At 39.6% G+C, this 20,596-nt stretch overlaps 3 protein-coding genes across 10 annotated transcripts; 1 reads left to right on the top strand and 2 right to left on the bottom strand.

The window, feature by feature from the left end:
* Positions 1-3: 3 nt before the first annotated feature.
* On the bottom strand, positions 4-3,439 carry LOC125190891 (pre-mRNA cleavage factor Im 25 kDa subunit 1-like). 6 transcript variants are annotated; one of them, XM_048088308.1, is made up of 7 exons: positions 1,523-1,659; positions 1,362-1,403; positions 1,001-1,079; positions 853-926; positions 694-777; positions 510-620; positions 4-262 (listed from the first exon to the last, which is right to left on the bottom strand). In XM_048088308.1, exons 2-7 carry the CDS (start codon positions 1,392-1,394, stop codon positions 191-193), a joined length of 453 nt encoding a protein of 150 aa, XP_047944265.1. In that variant the 5' UTR covers positions 1,395-1,403; positions 1,523-1,659; the 3' UTR covers positions 4-190. The 6 variants fall into 6 exon arrangements, 3 of the variants coding, with proteins under 3 accessions (XP_047944265.1, XP_047944266.1, XP_047944264.1); XM_048088309.1 differs by having other exon boundaries at positions 4-290; positions 1,499-1,658; XM_048088307.1 differs by having other exon boundaries at positions 1,499-1,658.
* Positions 3,440-15,655: 12,216 nt separating this feature from the next.
* On the top strand, positions 15,656-16,643 carry LOC125186324. Its single transcript, XM_048082674.1, has 2 exons — positions 15,656-15,923; positions 16,005-16,643. Exons 1-2 carry the CDS (start codon positions 15,657-15,659, stop codon positions 16,299-16,301), a joined length of 564 nt encoding a protein of 187 aa, XP_047938631.1. The 5' UTR covers position 15,656; the 3' UTR covers positions 16,302-16,643.
* A 442-nt stretch (positions 16,644-17,085) lies between these two features.
* On the bottom strand, positions 17,086-18,995 carry LOC125187637. Of its 3 annotated transcripts, none has more exons than XM_048084260.1 (4): positions 18,796-18,995; positions 18,378-18,449; positions 17,912-18,264; positions 17,086-17,843 (listed from the first exon to the last, which is right to left on the bottom strand). In XM_048084260.1, the coding sequence occupies exons 1-3, from the start codon at positions 18,938-18,940 to the stop codon at positions 17,921-17,923; spliced, it is 561 nt and encodes a 186-aa protein (XP_047940217.1). In that variant the 5' UTR covers positions 18,941-18,995; the 3' UTR covers positions 17,086-17,843; positions 17,912-17,920. The 3 variants fall into 3 exon arrangements, with proteins under 3 accessions (XP_047940217.1, XP_047940216.1, XP_047940218.1); XM_048084259.1 differs by having other exon boundaries at positions 17,086-17,847; positions 18,796-18,994; XM_048084261.1 differs by having other exon boundaries at positions 17,086-17,847; positions 18,378-18,437; positions 18,796-18,994.
* Between the last annotated feature and the right edge of the window lie 1,601 nt (positions 18,996-20,596).

Raw genomic sequence — 20,596 nt, 5'->3', positions numbered from 1 at the left:
GAATTAACACATCTAACCCCCATAAAATACCATGATAGTATCATCTTTAAACTGTGATTTTGTCCAAATCATCACTAACTATAGTTTATACAAACAACAGTTCAATTGCAATCCCAACTAAATTCAAATTAAACACATTCACAAACCTTGCCCAGTGCAATGATATTACTGCCCATTCCACCTCAAAGTTTTAAGGTTCTATCATGTTGAAAGAACATTTGGATAGCAACTGTGGGACTCCAGAGACTATCGGACCATAAGTCTGCAAAGGAATTCTACGTGTACTCCACCTCCAACGAGACCAGAAAAATGTAAGCAACCAATTAGCAGATCTTGCCTTAGATTAAAGAGAGTTATAAGAATGCGGCGGATAAGTCATTTTCCTTTTGTCATGATAATAAGTATTCTTCTTTGATCAAGGAAAACTCTAGTGCCGATGTTAATACTTAATAGAGGTGGAGTACTACTGTCTCTGATGATTGGAGCCTAAACTCACTAAAGCTACATACCTCTCCATTCTCATGAAGTTGGCACAATGGGATAGCGAGAAGTCTGAAGTTCTTAGGAACAATAAACCTTCTGCTCGGTGGCAGCTTCACAAGATATAGTTTAATGCACTCCTGAAATTGGAAAACAATGTACAGTAAAACACTTTTGGCAGCTGTGAGAATGTAAATGAGATATGAATATTACTTTAGGCCTCTTTATATTTGGTGGCAAATACGGATAAAGCAGGGACTCAAAGTCTCTCCACCACATACCAAGGCATTCTCCAACCTGGATATTAAGCAACGGGTGAGTTTATAAAACTGCAGTACTCTAATCACATTATAGCGTTAAATAAACACATACCTCCCATTCAGGATCACGGCTACCTTCACCAGCACATAGCTTGCTCGAGAGCTTGTGTATTAAGTAGTCAATATCTAAGGCAGAATATGACACAACTTGTAAGACTAGCAGAAATATTCCAATCAATTTTGAGACCCACTTGCATTACCTGATTCACCACCACGAAGTTTGTAAAAGGAGTTCTGAACTTGTAGCAACAAGAGATGGGGGTGTTTGAAAAGTTCTACCTGCAAGATCACTTATATAATCACAACACAGCCACAAAAGGTGCAGACTGTCCATTCTAAGCAAAAGGTACGATACTTAACTAGAAAAAAGATGATGGAATTGCACAAAGTTTTATCACATTACTAATAAACCAAAAAGAATCCTGCGTGCATATATTGCAATCTATTCTCTCTCCCTATCTCCTTCATGGCCATCTTCCTATCATATGTTCCTATATTTGAATATGTATCTCGACTATCGATATACTCATCTAATTTTCTAATCATATGAGTATATAGAACCTCGAAATCAGAAGAGGCACAATCGACCAACATATAGGCAAACTGCAAGAGAAAATTTAGCAAAAGTTAACGATTTAAGTCTCTATATATATATATATAAGAAACATTGTGACTAAAAACAACATAAATGATCAAACCAAATGCTTAAAACTCAGCATCACCAAAATCCATAGCTGAAACAATGTCAAATCTTGAGACTTTTGTGCAAATTTAAAGCTCGATGATTTTGGCCTTCCGCTTCTTCGATTTTCGACATGAAGAATCTCCTGCCTTCAACCCGAGCTTCGCAGATTCTGAGCCGGCTTCAGAATCTGATTTGTGATTCCCATCTTCTTCGTCATCACTGCTATCTTCGTCTTCTGATCCACTGCTGCTCTCCTCCAGACGAGCTGGTGGCTGATAACCGGCCATTGCAGACTCGGCTGCAGCAACTGCCTCAGGGGTGTGAAGATCAGCAATACCCAACATCAGATCCTATCAACAAGAATAAGTAAGAAAATAGTATAACCATAAAAGTCTCAAACTTTAACATAGTATGTATACCAATTACCATCTCGATGTATGTAGACTCGTCTCTGCTGATCACTTCAATGTCATAGTTATCGGGACGATCCTGCATTTAGTAAGAACCACGGTCAGTGCTCGTGTTTGAGAAACTAAAAATCAAATATAAAAGGTAGAAACTAGAAACAGAAGCAAGATCATGCCTTTGCATCCTCCATCAGTTTCTTGTTCGATTCTGATAAAACTCCTAAGAAGTCTTTCACCTTTCCCAGAACTGCAAGTAGCAAGAGACTTCCCCCATTACTATCGAACCAGATTTCACCCAAGTTCAGTTATTGAAACCACATGTTGCACAATTAGCATTCAAAAAGTAGTCAAGAATGTAATCATCAATATTACAACCACTTAAAGAAACAAGAGCCTCGATCAGGTGAACTGCGATGACAAATCAAACCTCATATGATACGGAAGTTTATACGTGCAAAAACTAACAACTTCAGCAAATCACTTCATCACATGCAACTGGTTGGATCAACAACCTCTTCCATTCAAGCAAAAAAAGCACACATATTATAATAGGTACCTCACCCCAAGGTTCAAACAGGTCAAATTCATCATCATATGCAACTGATTTGGATCAATTGCCTATTACATGAACTCTACATATCAAGCAATGCCACTTTTTTGCAGAACCCGGATCAGGATCACACAATCAATGGTGGAGCATTAAACTAACAATCTGATGATAAGTTATCAAGAAACTTAAGATCAAATCTAAAGCAGCTACCAATAACCCTAAACAGCTTGTCTAACTTCTTGTGTTCGAGTAAAAACATGAATCAACTTATCCTACAAATTACAAAACATGAGCTTGTTTTATTAATGTTAAAAATCCAAAACAGAAGCAAAGACACCATTTTTTGCAATGAGATTTCCTACAAGCATCACATTATAACAACAATCTGAAGTAAATTATTGATAAAAAAAACATCAATTAGTAACTTATTTCCCCAAAACACGAGCTTGACTTTTGAATGTTTAAAGTCCACAACAAAAGCAAAGACAGCAATTTTGCAATGAGATTTTCTACAATTTTGGGCAATACATTAACAATATGAAGTGAATTGTTGATTAAAAAACAACAAAGCCGATAATTTCCAAGAAAACACAAAGGGCTTATCATTTAGTACATTGGCTCTTGGGCAGAGGAGCCGTGGTGGGCTTCTGACGAGAAGCATCAGAAGGAGTAAAGGTGGGATCTTTCTTGCATACAAAGAGTGATTCTGCAAAATTGGCACACGCAAATCTTTTAGAAGAGGGAAACACAAGAAAGCTGAAGAAGAGAAAGGAATATAAATCAGTTGAGGAATGAATTCTGCTACCTAAGTTTGAGGCGGAGGAGACGCCGCCTCGCTTGGCCTCCAGCTCCAAGAGGTCTTTACTAGTGTGTTCCGCCATTGAAACCAGCGGCGGATCCAGGTCCGGATACTACCGACCCACGGCGCCAACTCTCCTGCCCCAAGGCTCGGGCTCGCTGCGAAGATGATAGAGACAATTGAATTCTTATCTAGTAATTGGTGCGATTTTCCTTCAACTAATCTTTTGTTAAAATTCTAATATCTTGTCCCACATCGGCTTGGTGATGATCCTAGCTTCTCTATATAAGTGTGGATAACCCTCCCCCTTATGAGGCATTTTAAGGGGTGAGTACTCATTTCTAATATGGTATCAGAGCAGGGCCCAAGTCGATGATGGTTTATCTCTTTATCTCTTCTCTTGCCTACCCACGTGAGGGGTCCCCCTTATGAGGCACCATCATCTCTTTATCTCTTCTCTTGCCTACCCACGTGAGGGGTCCCCCTTTAAGGGGTGAGTGACCCATTTCTAATATGTTGAAATTAGAAAAATAAAATGTAATTAGTTAGCTTTTTATTAGTTAGTTGGTCTTTTACTTAGCCTATATATAAGGCTCTTAGTTGCAATTTGTTGTAATTTTTTCACAATGTAGTCAACAGTGAAACACGTTTTATCCTCTCGGTTTCGACAGTTTCTTCTTCACAGTTTTTACTTCCTTCTTCAATGGAGTTTTTCCCAAATCTCCAGATATCAATTCTCCATTTTCAACATGGTATCAGAGCGCAATTGCTGCGCCTCTGTTTTCCTCTGATTACCTCTATCCTTTTTTTTCGTTTGAATCTTCATAGTTAGGGTTTGTTATTAAAATTGGATCGGTTATTTTTCTTTTCGTATTTCTTCCGCGAGCTTCTAACCGGATTCCGATTTCTCACCGGTGCTCCAGGTTTTTCAATTTCTCTCTTCAAATCTCTCTGATTTTTCAATTCAGATGTTTGAATCGGTTCGTTTTTTGCTTCTCACTCTCTATTTTCTCTCTTTACGGCGTTAATTTCCGCCGATCTGAAATTTCGGATCTGTTTTCTGTCTCGTTTTCGTTTATTCATTGGATTTGTATGATCCAAGTTTGTCTCTCTCCGATCAAAATCGGTTGAGTTTTTCGTTTTGAGAATATGTTTTCTCAAATTTGTTGTTGAATCTGAATATGTTTTCAGATTTATCTCTGGTTTTCCGATTGTATGTCGGATGATTGTTTTGTTGTTCACCGATTGTTCGGGTGAATCTGTTTTTTCTAAACCTTTTTCTTCAATCTCGTCTATGACCGAAGCTTGGTTGGTGGATATGTTTTTGATCTTCATTGAGGAGTCAGTTTGCTAGATTTGTTGTTTGTTTGGGTGAGGAAAGGCTATGCTTCTATGCGGCGTTGTTCGTATTGGTGTTGTGATTGTTCTTGGTCATGATGCTCAAGGATTTGAGGCAGATTGTTGGCTTTGCAGCAAGTTTGCTCAAGCTGGATGGTTTTGTTGCTTCATTCATGGTGTTGTTGCATTATTCATGGTGTTGTTGCTTCATTCATATTCAAAGTTTGAAATTAGGGTGGAAATCTACTGTCACAGCTTTTGCTACTGCTCAAACTGCAGAGATCCTACAATGTGGTGTTGTTACAGTTGTTGTGATAAGTCTTGATGCTCAAGATGGATTCCCTACTAAGGGGGAGTTTTGAGATCACTTGCAAGGAGAGTTGAAGTCCTCGTTGCTGGTGCTGATGTGGTACAGGGAGTTTTAAGATCACTATCCTACAAGGAGAACTTTGTATGTTTTTTGTTTGTTGGTTTCTTCATTTCCTTGGCAAGATGGTTGCATTTGTTTTGCTCTCATCTTGAGGGGGAGTGTTGAAATTAGAAAAATAAAATGTAATTAGTTAGCTTTTTATTAGTTAGTTGGTCTTTTACTTAGTCTATATATAAGGCTCTTAGTTGCAATTTGTTGTAATTTTTTCACAATGTAGTCAACAGTGAAACACGTTTTATCCTCTCGGTTTCGACAGTTTCTTCTTCACAGTTTTTACTTCCTTCTTCAATGGAGTTTTTCCCAAATCTCCAGATATCAATTCTCCATTTTCAACATCTTTGATATCCTTCAAAACCAAAATAACATGGGAGGATAATATAAATCCACAACAACAACAAAATCGAAATTCCCCAAATTAATGGAAAAATCAACAAGGTTAAAAGGTGAAAGCTTTAGAAATGTGAGCTTACTGTTATCGACGTTCGATATGAAAATTCAAAGTCGTAGGTCCCCTGTGATGCGGCGGTTGAGGAAGGCGAGGCAAGCGGTCATGAAGTGTTACGGTCACAAATTAAAGAAGAAGCTCAGCTCAATTGACTTAATTGATATGCCAGCTGGAGGGCCACATCAGCCTAAACAGAAATGAGAGAGAATGAAAGTTGAGGGGTCTAAATGCAAAGGGGAGAGAAGGGAAACAGATTGGGTATACATGCAGAGACTCTCTTCTTCATCAGCATCATGAAAAATGTGTGTTGTGTGCGCTGAGCGCTTGGGCTGAGGATCGTGGATCCAAAGCATTCCTATCAGTTCTTCTATAGTTAATCTTTCGTTCTAGTATCTCAATTCCTTTTGTAGTTGTGTGTAAACATTCTATTCCAACAATTATTAATACATTTCTTATCTAGATCTTTCCTATTTGAGTTTGCACATTTGATTTTGGATTAAGTTGCATCAAATCATGGAGGTGATTATCGATTGGAGCTCTTCTTATGGCTTGGTCTCTAATAGCAGAAAAAGGATGCAACGTGAAGTAGAGCTGGAAGAACTGATGAGGCAGAGCGATGGAACTGCGGGTCGGGTTGAAAGGAACGTCAGTGAGAGAGAAGCGGCAGTTAGAGAGAGAAAGGGAGATAGAATTGGGTGCACCGATCTGGTTGGTGTAGCGTTTGATATACTCATAAGTCATAATTATGTTTTAGATTGGACTGAGTAGTATGGTTAAAATTTAGTTGTATCTAGCATATTGTAAAATATTAAAATTTAAATGCTACGATATTATTTTATCTTTCCCATGGAAACAATGATACGTACTATGAAATAAAATAAAATAAAAATAATGTTACGTACTACTCATTTTAATTGCTGCACACCATTAATTACTTTATTTTTAACACATTTTTGTATTTTAATTATGCAGAAGTAGTATTATTTTTTTTCTGATATTCAATTTTTAATGCTAAGCTTCTTTTAATTATCTCTGCATTATACTCCATAAATATTAGTTTAGAACAATTTGCTTAAGATTATATCCATATGGATATCATTTTTTAAAAGGGATATTTGCTTAAGATTATATCCATATATATGGATATCATTTTGTTGATTGAATATCTAATGAATTATTTATTTTTTCAAATAATTTTATTTATTTACTTTCGTATTTTGGATTTCTCAATTTTTTATTTGTATGACATATTCTATTTATGTTTTTGGATTGATAGATTAATAGATGTAGAAGTAGAAGTATGTTTTTTAAATCATTATAATCTTATATTCTTGATTTACAATAATTTTTATATTTTTTCTATATATTTTTAAATTTGATTTAATTCCTTTTAAGTATATTTTCTTATTTTTAGAAAATCATTTGGCCCGTGCATAGCACGAGTGGTAATACGAGTTACTGCTAATACACGAGAATACTTACAAAATATTTATGTGGCATAATGGCATAATGCCTATCGATTCTTTAACGCCTAATAAGAGCATCCGCAGCGGGGGAGTGTCCGTCCGTGCCAGGGGCACGCCCCACCGCTGACTCGTCCGTCCGTGTCAGCGGCACGGCGCTACTCTTAAATAAGAGCATGTCCGTGCTGCTGAGCAGCCTTACGTGGCGGTCTACCAATGGCCAGCGGCAAATTTGATTTTTTTCTTTTTATAAAAAATGAAATTAATTAAAAAAATCGATTTTAAATAAAAAAAAATATTTTCCCACTTTCCAATAAATTATACTTTTAATTTATATTTCAATTTTTTCCCCCAAAATTCACATTTTCATTTATAAATACTCCCACTTCAACACAAAAAAATTCTCACCACACTAATTATGTATTTTTTTTATATTTTAATGTATTTTTATATTGTAGAAATATTTTAGTAATTGAAGTATTTAAATTGAATAATAGAATGGTGAGACTCTTGAGCTTATCTTTGCGGAAGGCATGGATGTGAGTGTTATGCTCTTGTCTAAGGACAATGAGTAAAAGTAGGTCCGAAACCACCTCTGTGCTCTTATTTAAGAGCACGGATGGATATGCTCTGAGGAGTATTCATAACGCATTTAGTTTTTTTTCATTATTATTGATTTAATTGTTTTGTTTGTCTTATCCTTAGTGAGACTAAGAGCATCTCCGGTGGCGCCCCTCCCACTAGGACTTCCCACAAAAACTTCCTGCCACGTCATCACTAGGACTTCCCATTTTACTGCCACATCACTAGGACTTCCCTGCACTAGGACTTCCCACTAGGACATCCACTAGGACTTCCCGCAATTATTTAATTTACGGAATTAAAATATCGACACGGAATACGGAAAAATTCGAATACTTCATTAAAAAAATTACATAATTTTAAAAAAAATTTACATAATACCTAAAATTACATAATCATAACAAATCGAGAAATACAACCCTCGGCTCTCACTCCTCCTCGTCCTCGTCCCCGTCGCCCGTGCCGCTGCCACCTCCGACGTCCCCGCCCTCAATCTCGACGCCATAATCATCAATGGGTGGCATTCCTAAATCGCGCCAACATGCATCGATCACATCCTTGCACATCCTTTTGTATACGGGATCGTGCGTGCTAAACCACCTATGCATGCTCTGCATCAGGGTCTTCGTTAGCTGCGCTCGGGCGAGACGGTCGTTTAAATCTGGGCTTCAGGGGCCTCCGATTTGACCTCGTAGGACCCGCTGCCGCTTCCCCTCGCCATCCGCTGCGCAGCCTTTTGCCCCATTGGGCGACGACGACGGCGAGAGTCTGATCGTGGGAGCGGGGACACTTCCTCGGCTTCGGGGAGCTCGTGCGAACCAGCACTGCTGCTGTACTCACCGGAAGAGTTGATCTTCGTCTGCTTCCAGCCCGAGTCGACACGCGCACAAAACTTTTGCGAATCCCTGACCACGAGAAAGGCCTCCCATTGGTCAAACTCTTTGAACTTCAATTCTTTGTCGGGGTACTGCGACAAGGCCCGTTTCTTCACATCCTCCTCAGACATGCCGTTGGTTGCCATGCACATGTTGTTTTGGTAGAGGCCGGCAAAACGACTGAGCTTAGGCCTCAACCGATCCCACTGTTTCCGGCATTGCTCGGGAGTGCGAGGCTTCGCCCCAGCCGGTTTATGTATGAGGTATGCCTCACTAATGCGATGCCACAATCGGTCAACATACTGGTTCGCCCCGACATAAGGATCCTCGACCACACCGACCCAGGCCTTCGCAAGCGCGGCATTTTCCCACACGGTCCTGATCGTCCTCTTCTCCCGCTCATCCTCACTCTCCTCCTCCTCTGCCCCCGTGTGCGAGGAAGAGCTCGGGGCTTTGCCCTTGCCCCTACCCCCGCCCTTGCCTTTGCCCCTACCCCTTGCAGCAGGCTCTGCCTCATCAGGAATCTCACGGATCGGCGATAGCCCCAACTCCTCAAAAGAGAAAGTCTCGAGGCCGGCGTACTGAGTCTCCGGAACAGTACTAGGGGAATCATCGGCCAACAAATCTATGTATGGGCGATAGACAGATTCCCTAGGCGTCCCCGGGCTCCTGTGCTGCATCGACCCACCCACCCCGCCATATTTGGCGGCGTACCGCCCATCCCCGTTGCCCCAGGCATCATCCCACCCACCCCCGCCAGCGTACCGCCCATCCCCGTTGCCCCGGGCATCATCCCACCCACCCCCGCCATATTTGGCGGCATACCACCCATCCCCACTGCCCTGGGCATCATCCCACCCATCTGACTCATCCAATTGTACATATTGTAGAACATTTGGGCAGTAATCCCCGCCATCCCCCCAATTTGGGAATTCATCCCCGCAAAGTTTCCCTCCGTTCTGGCAGGGAACGTGGGTGTGTTTCCTCCGCTCGTGGTGGGGAAGTACCTATTGTACTCCATATTATAGTAGATCTGAAATGAAACTTGTAGATTAGAGAGAGAAACTTGTCAACACAAGTGGTGTGAATGAAATGAAGTTCAACGAGCCCTATTTATAGAGTTTTTTTTTAAATATTAAAACTCGGACGTCCGACCCTCGCCACAGTGGCGGACGTCCGCCCGCCCATGGGTCGGACGTCCGAGCCCATCCGACGGGCATATGGGACGTGTGTGTCCGCCCTTCTTCTTCACTACGGCGGACGTCCGGTCGGACGTCGGCGACGTCCTACCGCGATGTCCGCCATTGGAGATGCTCTAAATTCAAAATGTTATAGCATGTGATAAATTATTCAAGATACAATATAATTATAAATTTTTTTAAGAGGACTGATCGTGTTATCTTACTTTTAGTAATTCCTATTTGATTTTTTATTGATTAAATTGGTCTTACTTTATACCACTGGAAAACAAAATATATGTTGAAGGAGTGTATTTTATAATAAAATTTGTGAAGTTAGAACCGTGAAATAAGATAAAAGATGATTAATTGAATGATATTTTGATGGTATAGAATGAGAAAGGGGTGTTTGCAACTATTCCCAATGAAAAGAATTTGAATCGTTATTTAGAAAAGTAAACTATACCGAACATAAGATTGTGATATTTATATTTTATGTATTTTTGCAGAATATATTTAATATTATTCCATTCGTCCGCCATTAGAAATTTCATTTCTTGGCAGCACGAGTTTTAAAAAATGTTAAGAAAACTGAGTGGAAAATATTCAGTGGAATATAGGTCCTACTTATATAGTTTTAAATAAAATGTGAAAGTGAATCAGGACTCCTATTTGCGGACGGAGGAAGTAGTGTTTATTAGTATCTTGTTTAGTTCGACCCTATGATTAATAATTCTTGGATCCGCCATTGATTTAAACCGTGCAGAGGAGAGAAAGAGAGATGGAGAATAGGCGATGCAGAGAGCTAGGTAGATTTTATTTAGGGCTTGTTCATGTTACACTAGAAGTGCATATATGGGCAAATATGAGCCCATATCTTGGACTAAGTGGCTGTTCAGGTTTCTCCATTATTTTTGTCAAAGCCCGCTGATAATATCTGAGCCCGCACTGTTCAATTGAATAATACGCCTAATTCAAAACAGGCGAAGAAGCTGCTATTTATTTATGGTCTCGGAAATCGGATCCAGATTTACAACAAAGAATACCCTTTTGCCCCTGTTATTTGAAAATCACTCCCAAATGATATATCTTCTCCTCATTTGCAGTCTTCCCAAAAAAATGCACTAGAACCCTAGATCTGCGATTCAACACCGTCAAAAAATTGGTTCGCCTCATACAAAGTTCGTCGGAGTTTGGCTTTCCCCCGACCTCACCGGTTTGCAGAGAGGCAATGACATTGTTCCCCTCCGATTAGCTCAGTAAGTAAGGCCTTGCTCACCTAAACGAAAATATGATTTCACGAAAGTTTACAAAGTGTAGGCCTCGATCGCATCATCGCTGCTCTTTACTCAACCCCAACCCTTGGTACTCAGGTATATATATATTTTTTAATTTCGTTACTTGTATAAAAAATTTATGCCACTTTGTTGATTGCTCGGTTATAATATCATTTTCTTGCATATCATATATGCACTTGTTAGTTGTAATTGGGTTTCTACATGACCCCACTTTAGGCAAATCTGAAATTACGGTTTGTGTTCAGCCCACCATCCACTGTGAAGGAATTTTTATATATGGATGCAAAAGTAATTCCATTTCTGTGTTGAAAATTATACATTTTGTTTGTATAATTTTTATTTAATGCCAGTTGCTTACTTGCTCGATGTCGACGAGTCCTTTGTCCACCAAATATATGCGAATATGCTTGATGCTTGATAAGGCTAATTTCATGCATCGGTTATATGGTGAAAAACACTATATTTTACTGGGTCTAACACAGTTTTTAAGCCAGGTGTGTGACAGAATCGCTAGATCCAGGAGAAGCTGGAGGAAACGGACTAGCGAAGGAATGAAGGAAAAGCGAGCAGAATTGAAGGAAAAGGAGGCTAGAAGAAGGGAGTCAATAGCTGAGGGCAACAAAGACTATCTATACCTCGATGGGCCCCACTTCAACGCCTATAAATAAATGAGCATGCAACACACAAAGAAAAATACAATTTCGCTCTTAGCTCACACACAACACACACACTTGGGAAATGGGAGTTCTGGGGTAGTTTAGGATTTTAAGGGTCTCATCTTCAAAGAAAGCCCGTCGTAACACCGTCCGCGTGAAGGACGAAGATACAATCTATTTACTTTCGGTTCTTTTGCACTTCATTTCGTTCGAACTTCACTTTTGGAAGTCGATTTGGTTGTTGCTGTTACGGATTATCTATGCATTCCATTAGTTTCTGTTATATTGGTGTTATCTCGTGTTGATCTACGTTGATCCTGTTTTTTGAAGTTTTATTTCGGCAAGTTGCATGTTAATCTCTGTTTTTGTCACTTTGGTGCTTGATCTGGGGAATTTGGCTGCAGATCTGTGTTGTAGTCGTTGATCGGAGGTTGTTTGTTGAATCTGAAGTTATGGAATGTTTTTGGCCGGAGTTTGTGTCGGATGCTTGGATCCGGAGTGGATTTAGCATTCGAGGTTGGATTTGAACAGGGGATTCAAGTTGTGCATGGATTTTTGAGTTTTCTATTTCCTTTCTGTTTTACTTCGTCTAGTAGTCGTAGATCTGTTTAGTTCCTAATTGTTCTTCACTGAATTGTTTAATTCCAGTCTGCTCGTTTCCGATTACGTTTCATACCTGTTTCTTCTGAGTTTTGTGCAATTTGAATTGGAGAAGATGATGTCGCTGTTAGTTAGTACTTTAGTTAGTTATTTTACCAGCTTTTCGTCCGTACTCTGCTTTTTCAGCCATGGTCCCCACCGTCAGTTTATTTCCCAGGTCTAGGTAATTTAGAATAGTTTCTTAGATCTAGTGATTGTCCCGATTTCAATTTACATGCATGATTTCTGTTTTGCCTAGATCTAGCTGTTAGCGTAGCAGATTTCAATTCCAAGTTTAGTCTAATTTCCTCAACCCAAAAATGCGTGGCAGCAGCCAACCCAAATATAATTTCCAAATCCTTGAGCATGTTCATTACGCATCCATCTCTGTGGGATCGATCCCTACTTCCCTGTGCTAAGTTTTAGTATAAGTGGTTGAGGGTTTTTGAAGAAGTATTATGTGTGTCCGACAACCGAGATTTTCCAACGACCAGAGAGCTCCTAGACCCTGTGATCTAGTGGATTTGCTGGACCCAGGAAACTTGTTATTCTTTTCTGTGCACACAGTCTAAACTTAACCGCATCTTCAATGCTCGAGGACATTATGGTCCTCTATCGTACAGAGACCACACGAGTGTTACATCGTTATATCGGTGCCCGGTCTAGATGTGAAAGGCGCCAAATTGTTGAGCATGCTCGGCGACACCGCGTTTTAACCAAGATCCCTACCCAGCTGAAGTATTTAGACAGACTGCTATATTTTTGTCCGTATTGGCACATCATAAAAAGAATCGAGTTGTTGGGACTACCTTTTGGCGTTCGGGTGGAACTGTCTCGTATTATGTCAACAAGGTCCTTGCTGTTGTACTCAGCCTCCATCCTTTTCTTCTTTCGAAGCCTCAACCTGTTCCAGATGATTGCACCGACAACCGCTGGAAGTGGTTTAAGGTATTACAATGACAAGTGTTTAATTTGCTTACAATTTAAAATTGGGCGATATGACCAGCACGTGCCACCGGCTTATTTGTTCATGTTTCACTGTGTTTTATTTGTTAAACTCAGGGCTGCCTCGGTGCGCTTGACGGCACCCATATTAATGTCTTAGTCCGCAACGATGACAAACCACAGTATAGAACAAGGAAGGGTCAAATAGCAACTAATGTTCTTGCAGTGTGTGATCGTCAAATGCAGTTTGTGTACTTGCTCCCAGGATGGGAGGGCTCCGCAGGCGATTCTCGTGTCCTTCGGGATGCAGTTTCACATCCCGATGGGCTTAAAGTACCTCAAGGTAGCACTTCCATTCAAGTCATTCTTGTGTGTATTCAGTTTTCCTAACCACAATCAACTTCAAGTCCTTTCCATTTCTGTTTTTGCAGGTTGCTATTATCTTTGCGATAATGCATATGCAAATTGTAATGGTTTCCTAACGCCATACAAGGGAGTACGCTATCATCTGAAAGAGTGGGGTCCTGGCACTGAGACTCCTTAAAATACGAAGGAAATATTCAACATGCGGCATACCAAGGCCCGTAATGTGATCGAACGTGCCTTTGGAGTCTTAAAAATGCGGTGGGGAATTCTAAGGAGCGCTTCCTTTTACCCTTTACACACACAAATCCGCCTAATCATGGCCTGTTTTTTGCTCCACAATTTCATCCAACGTGAAATGGAGGTGGATCCGGTAGAACTTGAACTAGACACAGACAACTCCGCTGCGAACACAGAGGAAGACAACATCGTCTGGGAGTATGTTGAATATGTCGAGCCCTCTTTAGAATGGACTCAGTTCCGTGATAGAGTAGCACTCAACATGTGGAATAACAGATGAATGACTTGTTTCAAAACAAGTGACTTGGATGACTTGTTAAACTATTTCTAAATGATCTATTTGTATCCCTAGACACTATATAATTTGCTTATTATGTCTTTGCTGCTCTATGAAACCCTACTCATTTGCTTAAATTTGTTGATGATGATCTAGATACATTGTTTTATCTGATTTATTGACAGCAAGATGAATCCCAAAGGAGAAACGCTGGAATGTGTTTGCGGTTGCGGGAGGATGGTACTTAGGTGTGCTGGGAAGTCCGCCCAGAATGCTGGGCGTTATTACTTGAAGTGTCCAGTGAACGGGAAGCATCCGGGGTCTTTTAAGTGGTATGACGAGGTGGCCTCAGACCCATGCAGCGAAGCTGGAATCTCAAAACTGAAAGAGGAAAACGAGCTGAAGATGTGCCTGGAGCAGATTCAAGGTCTGAGCCAAAAACCAGCGCCCTCATGACTTCACAGGAGGTCGACACCATACGCACGTTGGCACAGAAGACGAATGTCTTGATCTTGTTTACTGGACTGGTGTTAGTCATGGTGTTAGTCATGATTGGGAAAATTGTCTAAAATGTGGAAGTAATCAGATGAAAGCCGATGTGATTAGTGTAGTGGGTATATAACTATTTTGTATGAATATCTAACTATTTTGTATCAACACTTTATGTGATGGCTCAACTATTTTGGTATATGATAATATATAATATTATATATTATAATTTTGTGTTTATTGGAGCTGCATTACATATGCTAGTTATTACTCCTCAAATTATTTTTTGCACCTTGTTAATGATGCACATGTAACCAATATTATTTATGGATTTGACATGAACTCGATCAATTAAAATATATCTGCCCATTCATATAGTTACACAAAAAAATAAATACAAACTGTAGGTACATGCCCCTAATAAAATCTATGGTTTTAACTAATGACTATTTGTCAGATATTGCTCTAGTAATTATTCTTTTATGTTTTTATGTCCCCTAACATTATATTATGCTTTATTTTAGTATAAATACGTTGAAGGAGAATCCATTAATCTTTGAGAATGAAAGGGACAATAGCTACTGACCATAACCAGGGGAATTAACTTTGTATATTAATCAAACACTTTATTTTCTTACTTGCAATTTTTATAGATTAAAGACTTGTAGAGTTGGGCATTTAATTAAGTCAGTGAGAGCCATTCTCGGTCTCTTTATTTGCCTTCCTAGCTTAATAAATTGGAATGTATATATGTTGTAGTACCCATATTAATTGGATGTAGACACAAAGCGGCCGAATGCATTTATTTACTTGATATATGTTTGCAATTTCTTTATTTTAAATCACTCAAGTATATTACCCACCCAAAGAAACACTTGCTTTACTTTAGCTCATTTATTTTCTTGATTTGAAAATTCATTGAAGTCAATCTAGACCAACTCAACTCTATATAGCCAGGGGAAATTTCAATTACTGCTGGCTGCAGGTGATACGATCCTCCTCATTAATAAAGGGTATGGCAATGCAAAGGGTAGATAAATGTCAATCGTCATTAATCACCTTCATCCGTTTTAAACTCGTCAGTTGCTTAGCTAACTTCACACACTTGCTCATTATTCACACCAACGCTAAAGACAAAGATGAGTATTCCACCTCAATCAGATTTCTTATACAAAGGAAAATGGTCTCTGGCATGTGATGGTGGTGGACTGCCTCATCATGTTGAAGGGAGAGATGCAATGGTCGAAGTCCACCGTCCCTTCGTGGTTCCTACCGTTAGCCGCAGAGTGGATGAAGGACAAAGCAGATGTAATTTTCTCCGAGCTTGAGCTTAAGGATCGGGTCGACCTTTTGCGGAAGCGGTACTACACGTTCAAAGTTGTCCTCCGCATCCGTGGTGCGTGCCTAGACGCACCAACGAAAGCTATTGTGGCACCGGCTGACTCATGGGAGAAGATGCTCAAGGTATTGTTTCTTTTGCACTTGCCAATTCTGTATACAAAATCATCTAATGATCGCAAAGCTGTAACATGTTGTTGAATGTAGATGAACGCCTTCGCGGGTGCGTATTTCTATCAGCAAGAACCCATTTGCGCACGCCTCGCTTGTGTGTTTGGGTTAGATGACGTAGAGGTCGAGGGCCAGACTACGGTGGTCGTCATCTCTGACAACACCGAAGTGATACATTCTGATTCGATCAAAATCAACGATGTCGTCGAAGGAGAAGAAGAAGTTAACTCCCCGGTCGTGTTCCCTGGGCCAAAAGTTCACCGAAAGTTGTTCGACGAGGACGCAGAGCTGTTGATCTTGAGTCCACTACCGAGGACGGAGACTGCTTCGTAGACCTAGGGGCGGACGGGTATATGCGATATCGGGAGTAGAAGGGAAGGATGCTTCCCAAACCACCCGGCCCATCTCGCGACGTGGGAGGTCCTTCAGCCTTGAAGTCGCCTCATGCAAGTTCCTGCGGCTCAAACAGCCCGATGAAAGGGTGGCCGCATAATGTTAAGCGGCCATGAGCACCCTGTAGTTGGGTGGTTGAAGCCCTTGTGTTATGATCCGTGATATTGTGTTTATTGGTAGTTCAAAGTGTGCAAGGGCTTCTGTTTTGTGTGCTTCAATGTATTTAGGTATGTTATAATGGTGTCTAAGATGTGTCATGGTATGAGGTGGTTCTAAGTTTCATTACTTGTTGCACGGTAGGGTAGGATATTATTGTATTGTTGTAGTTTTTGTGGTTTTAGTTAACACACACTCCAGGAATGGACACTGGTGTAGTCATTGGACCTCGTTGTTTGTTTGTGTATGGTGGAGTGTTGTTGTTAGCTCTTTAATTAAACTGTGTTGTGAATTAAACTTTCATCTCATTTCTTTAACAAGCTAATACATCTAAGTGGCTCATTTGTGTCTGTTGCTGCCATGTCTTAACACAAGGCACTCTATATCCATTTGTAGAGACTGATAAAATTTGCAATCTGATCAAATACAAAAATAAAACAAGATCAAGGTTCATAGTTGTTCCACTTACATTGAGTTATCCGTGCAGTAGCACTGGAAATAAGAAGTGGTTGCACGCCAAAAAAAACTAAGTTATTCAGCCACTAGCACTGGAAATAAGATTAATACATACACAAAAACCAATTTGTTCATGCACTAGCATTGAAATTAAGGTTAATACATACCCAAAAATACCAGCAGTCTGCTTAGTTTAAATCACACTCCACTATGCATATATATATAAAACAGTGGCAGTGTTTCAAAGCCAAAATGAAAGTCCTTGATTCAATCACCCAACCTTCTGATCGTCCTCAAGAAGGGATAGAACATAACCGAGACGAGCATCAGGTGGCATGCCAATAAATACTTCCAGACGCTAGTTCTTGTCACCTAAAATATTGCACAGCTTATAGCGCTGAGCCAAGGTAAGTCCCTCAACAGTGCCGAGCTTGTCATAGATTTCCTGTCGTGCTTTACCCATGTCAAACTCATAGCCAATGCGGGTCGAAAGCATCTCAAGACGGGAGTTTGTTTCAGCGTAGAGGTTGCCAAGGAAATCCATTAGCTCTGAGTCGCGGGATCTTTTTTTTCCCTTACCTTCAGATGCTTTGGTAGTAGACGCCTGCTTACCTGTAGTGCCAGAGCTGTTCTCATTTGCTTCAGTGGTGTCTGCCACCGGTGTGTATGGTTCTGGGATGAAATCTTCGAAGCATGGGTGGTAGTCATTTTCATTAACTTGACTGCCACCGGATGCCTGGGCACGCAGGCGAACTGCAGCTGTTTTTAACTGCTCAGCACCTCCCACGGATGCGCGATCTTTGCCAAATATAGACTTCCATGTCTCCCATAAGGGCCATGACTTGTTCCGCATTCCTTTGGCCTTTGTGTCTGCCTGCGTTGTTGTCGAATTGGTTAGTAAAATTAACACTACGTGAAGAATAACAACTGAATCATACCTGTACTATCTAGTCCCATTGGTCGTCACTGCAATCAATCTTGTAATCACCATGATTGTTGAACCCTACACCACTTCGACCCAAAATCAATCGTAGACTGCCATAGCTCTTCTTCCATGCCTGCATTTTTGAGTTTATGTGCGGGTTGCCCTTCAAGTCCGTATTGGGGAACTCTGCACGGAGACTGTCCTCTATCTTACTCAGGTAACCCGCCCTGAATCCGTTGTCTGCTTTCCAGCCTGTTGCAGTGAGTTCTAGCAGTGAAGCGGCCAGTATTTCCTCCTCCCTAGCAGTCCACATCCGTCGCGATCTTTCCCCCTTGCGAAACTTATTCCTCCTCGTCTCAGACAGGCCTGGAACACAAAATGCATCATCCCAATCAGAATTTAATTACAAAATATTGACCAATCTGCAGAAGATTATTGCAACAATCATCACTCATCTTGTGAAGAGGTGGTAAACATACCGTCAACACCAAAGCTTTTTGAACTATCCCCAGATGGACAATTCATTGAGTTGCTAACACCTACATTCGAACCTCCACAGAAAGGAGTCAGAGATGAATTAGATCACTTCAGTGCCAGTTTCACTTCAAACATCAACTTAAGGAAATTGGCCGCATAAAAGTGAGATGAAAATAGGAACTCAATCAAATTCAAACTACAATTTTAGCACAAATATGACAGTTGTTGCAATAATAATTAGCACAACACCACTTCTTGTCCGAAGGCACATCAAGCACAACAAATGATAATAGAGCCCAAAAATTAAATTCAATGACCCACAAATTGAGTTTAACCCATCAATCGAACAAACCACAATCGCCACAATTGAGTTTAAAATCGAAGACGACGTCGAGCTTGAAGAAGAAAAGTTATCCATACCTTTGCCATGTTGATGTCCCGACTGCATCGTGGCCTTCCGCTTCTCCAATTTGAGCAATGGCTTGAGCACGTTTTTTGAAGACACCCAAATTGCAGCGAAATTTGATTCACCCCACTTCTCCAATTTCAGAAATGAGGAGCTCATCTTTTGAAGAAAGCCAAAATTGAAATGAAATTGACTTCACCCTTTTGGCACGACATGAATTCAGAGGGCGGGATATAATTTCGACGAGGGCAATTTAGACAACATACCTTGTGGGGTGATTCAAATAAATGAAGATAAATAAATGAAAATTCCATTTACTGACTTATCTCTGAGAACTTGAACACTAGAATTGCTCAAAACATAACATGCTTGAACAGTACCAAATCTTGACAATATTATATTAGGGACATCCCATAACAAATAACATGAACACGCCCTTAGGCTTTTGCTATTCGTTTGCGATTTGACACGATTACATGGGCTAATGTTCTTCTACTATTGGGCTTAACATTGCAATTGGTGTGAAACTAAAATATGTACTCCACTTATCTGTACTTGTTATCCTGAGTTTAGGGATGAGCATTCGAGACTCTCTCTCTCTCTTTCTTTTTTTTTTTTTTTTATTCTGAATTCGATTGAATTGAAAAATTAATTTTTATAAAAAAAGTTACTACATAATCTCTCCGTCCACAAAAAATAGGGCACATTTATCATTTTTGGCCGTTCACAAAAAAATAAAGCATATTTATTTATGGAAAGTTTTCAACAAATAATAACCTTACGCATTATTCCACTAACACTACTTACACTATTTGTCGCTTACTTTTTCTCTTTCTCTCTTACTTTACCAATTCTACATTAAAATCTATATCATATACCAATTGTTTTTTTTTTGGGACGGATGGAGTTTATAAAATCATCCAAATTTGGCATATATTATATGAAGAACAAGGGGAGTGTTATATTGCTAACTCAATGCTTAATTGCTAACTACAATTCAATAATAACCATTAGATATTCAAATTAAAGGCCTAGATCATCAACCACGAAATATCAATACGATCAACAAAAAACGTCAATAAGGCCATAGGATTAATTCCAAAAATATCAATAGGGGTATTAATGTCAAGTTAGTTATATCTAACTTTTAAAAGAAATCCCAAAACTTTAAATTCAAGTAATATATATTAAATTACAGATAATTTTATAAGGATTCCAACGATATACTACATGCATATGTTCCGACGTCAAAATTTGAAAAAAAAAAAATCTAGAATTTTCGTATTTTTCGTGCACAGTTAATGTCAATGCAGCTAAGATAATATGTCAACATAAAACATATACAATGTCAATCCTAAATTGTGTTGACATTATCAAAACATTGTGTTGATATTTTCGAAACACTATATTGACATTTTCATCCAAAATCATAATCTGGAGTTTTTTTTTATCTTTTTCGATTTAATTAATAAAAATGAAAATTATACGTGGCAAATTGTAGACTACACGTTTTCTAAAATTATATGACCTTAAATTTATTGTAGTTAGCAATTAAATAATGAGTTAGCAATTGATCACTCCCCTCCCCTAAAGAATAAAGTATTGGTATTTCTTTTAAGTAGCCCAAAATTCAAATATCTATCCAATAGTAAGCCCACAAATCATTATCCCACTTAGCCCACATCAAACAATTGGAATATCAACTCCTTTAATAATTCTTTAAATTTTTTTCTGGATTTTATGTTGGAAGCTGGATTTGTGTGTTTGTCTTATTGAGAAGATGTTGATATTAGGATATGTGTGAGAGACACTATT

This window comes from Salvia hispanica, chromosome 5, assembly GCF_023119035.1.
Source record: "Salvia hispanica cultivar TCC Black 2014 chromosome 5, UniMelb_Shisp_WGS_1.0, whole genome shotgun sequence".
NCBI lineage: Eukaryota > Viridiplantae > Streptophyta > Magnoliopsida > Lamiales > Lamiaceae > Salvia > Salvia hispanica.
The sequence above is the reverse complement of the archived record's forward strand: the minus strand, read 5'-3'. Positions and strand labels throughout refer to the sequence as shown.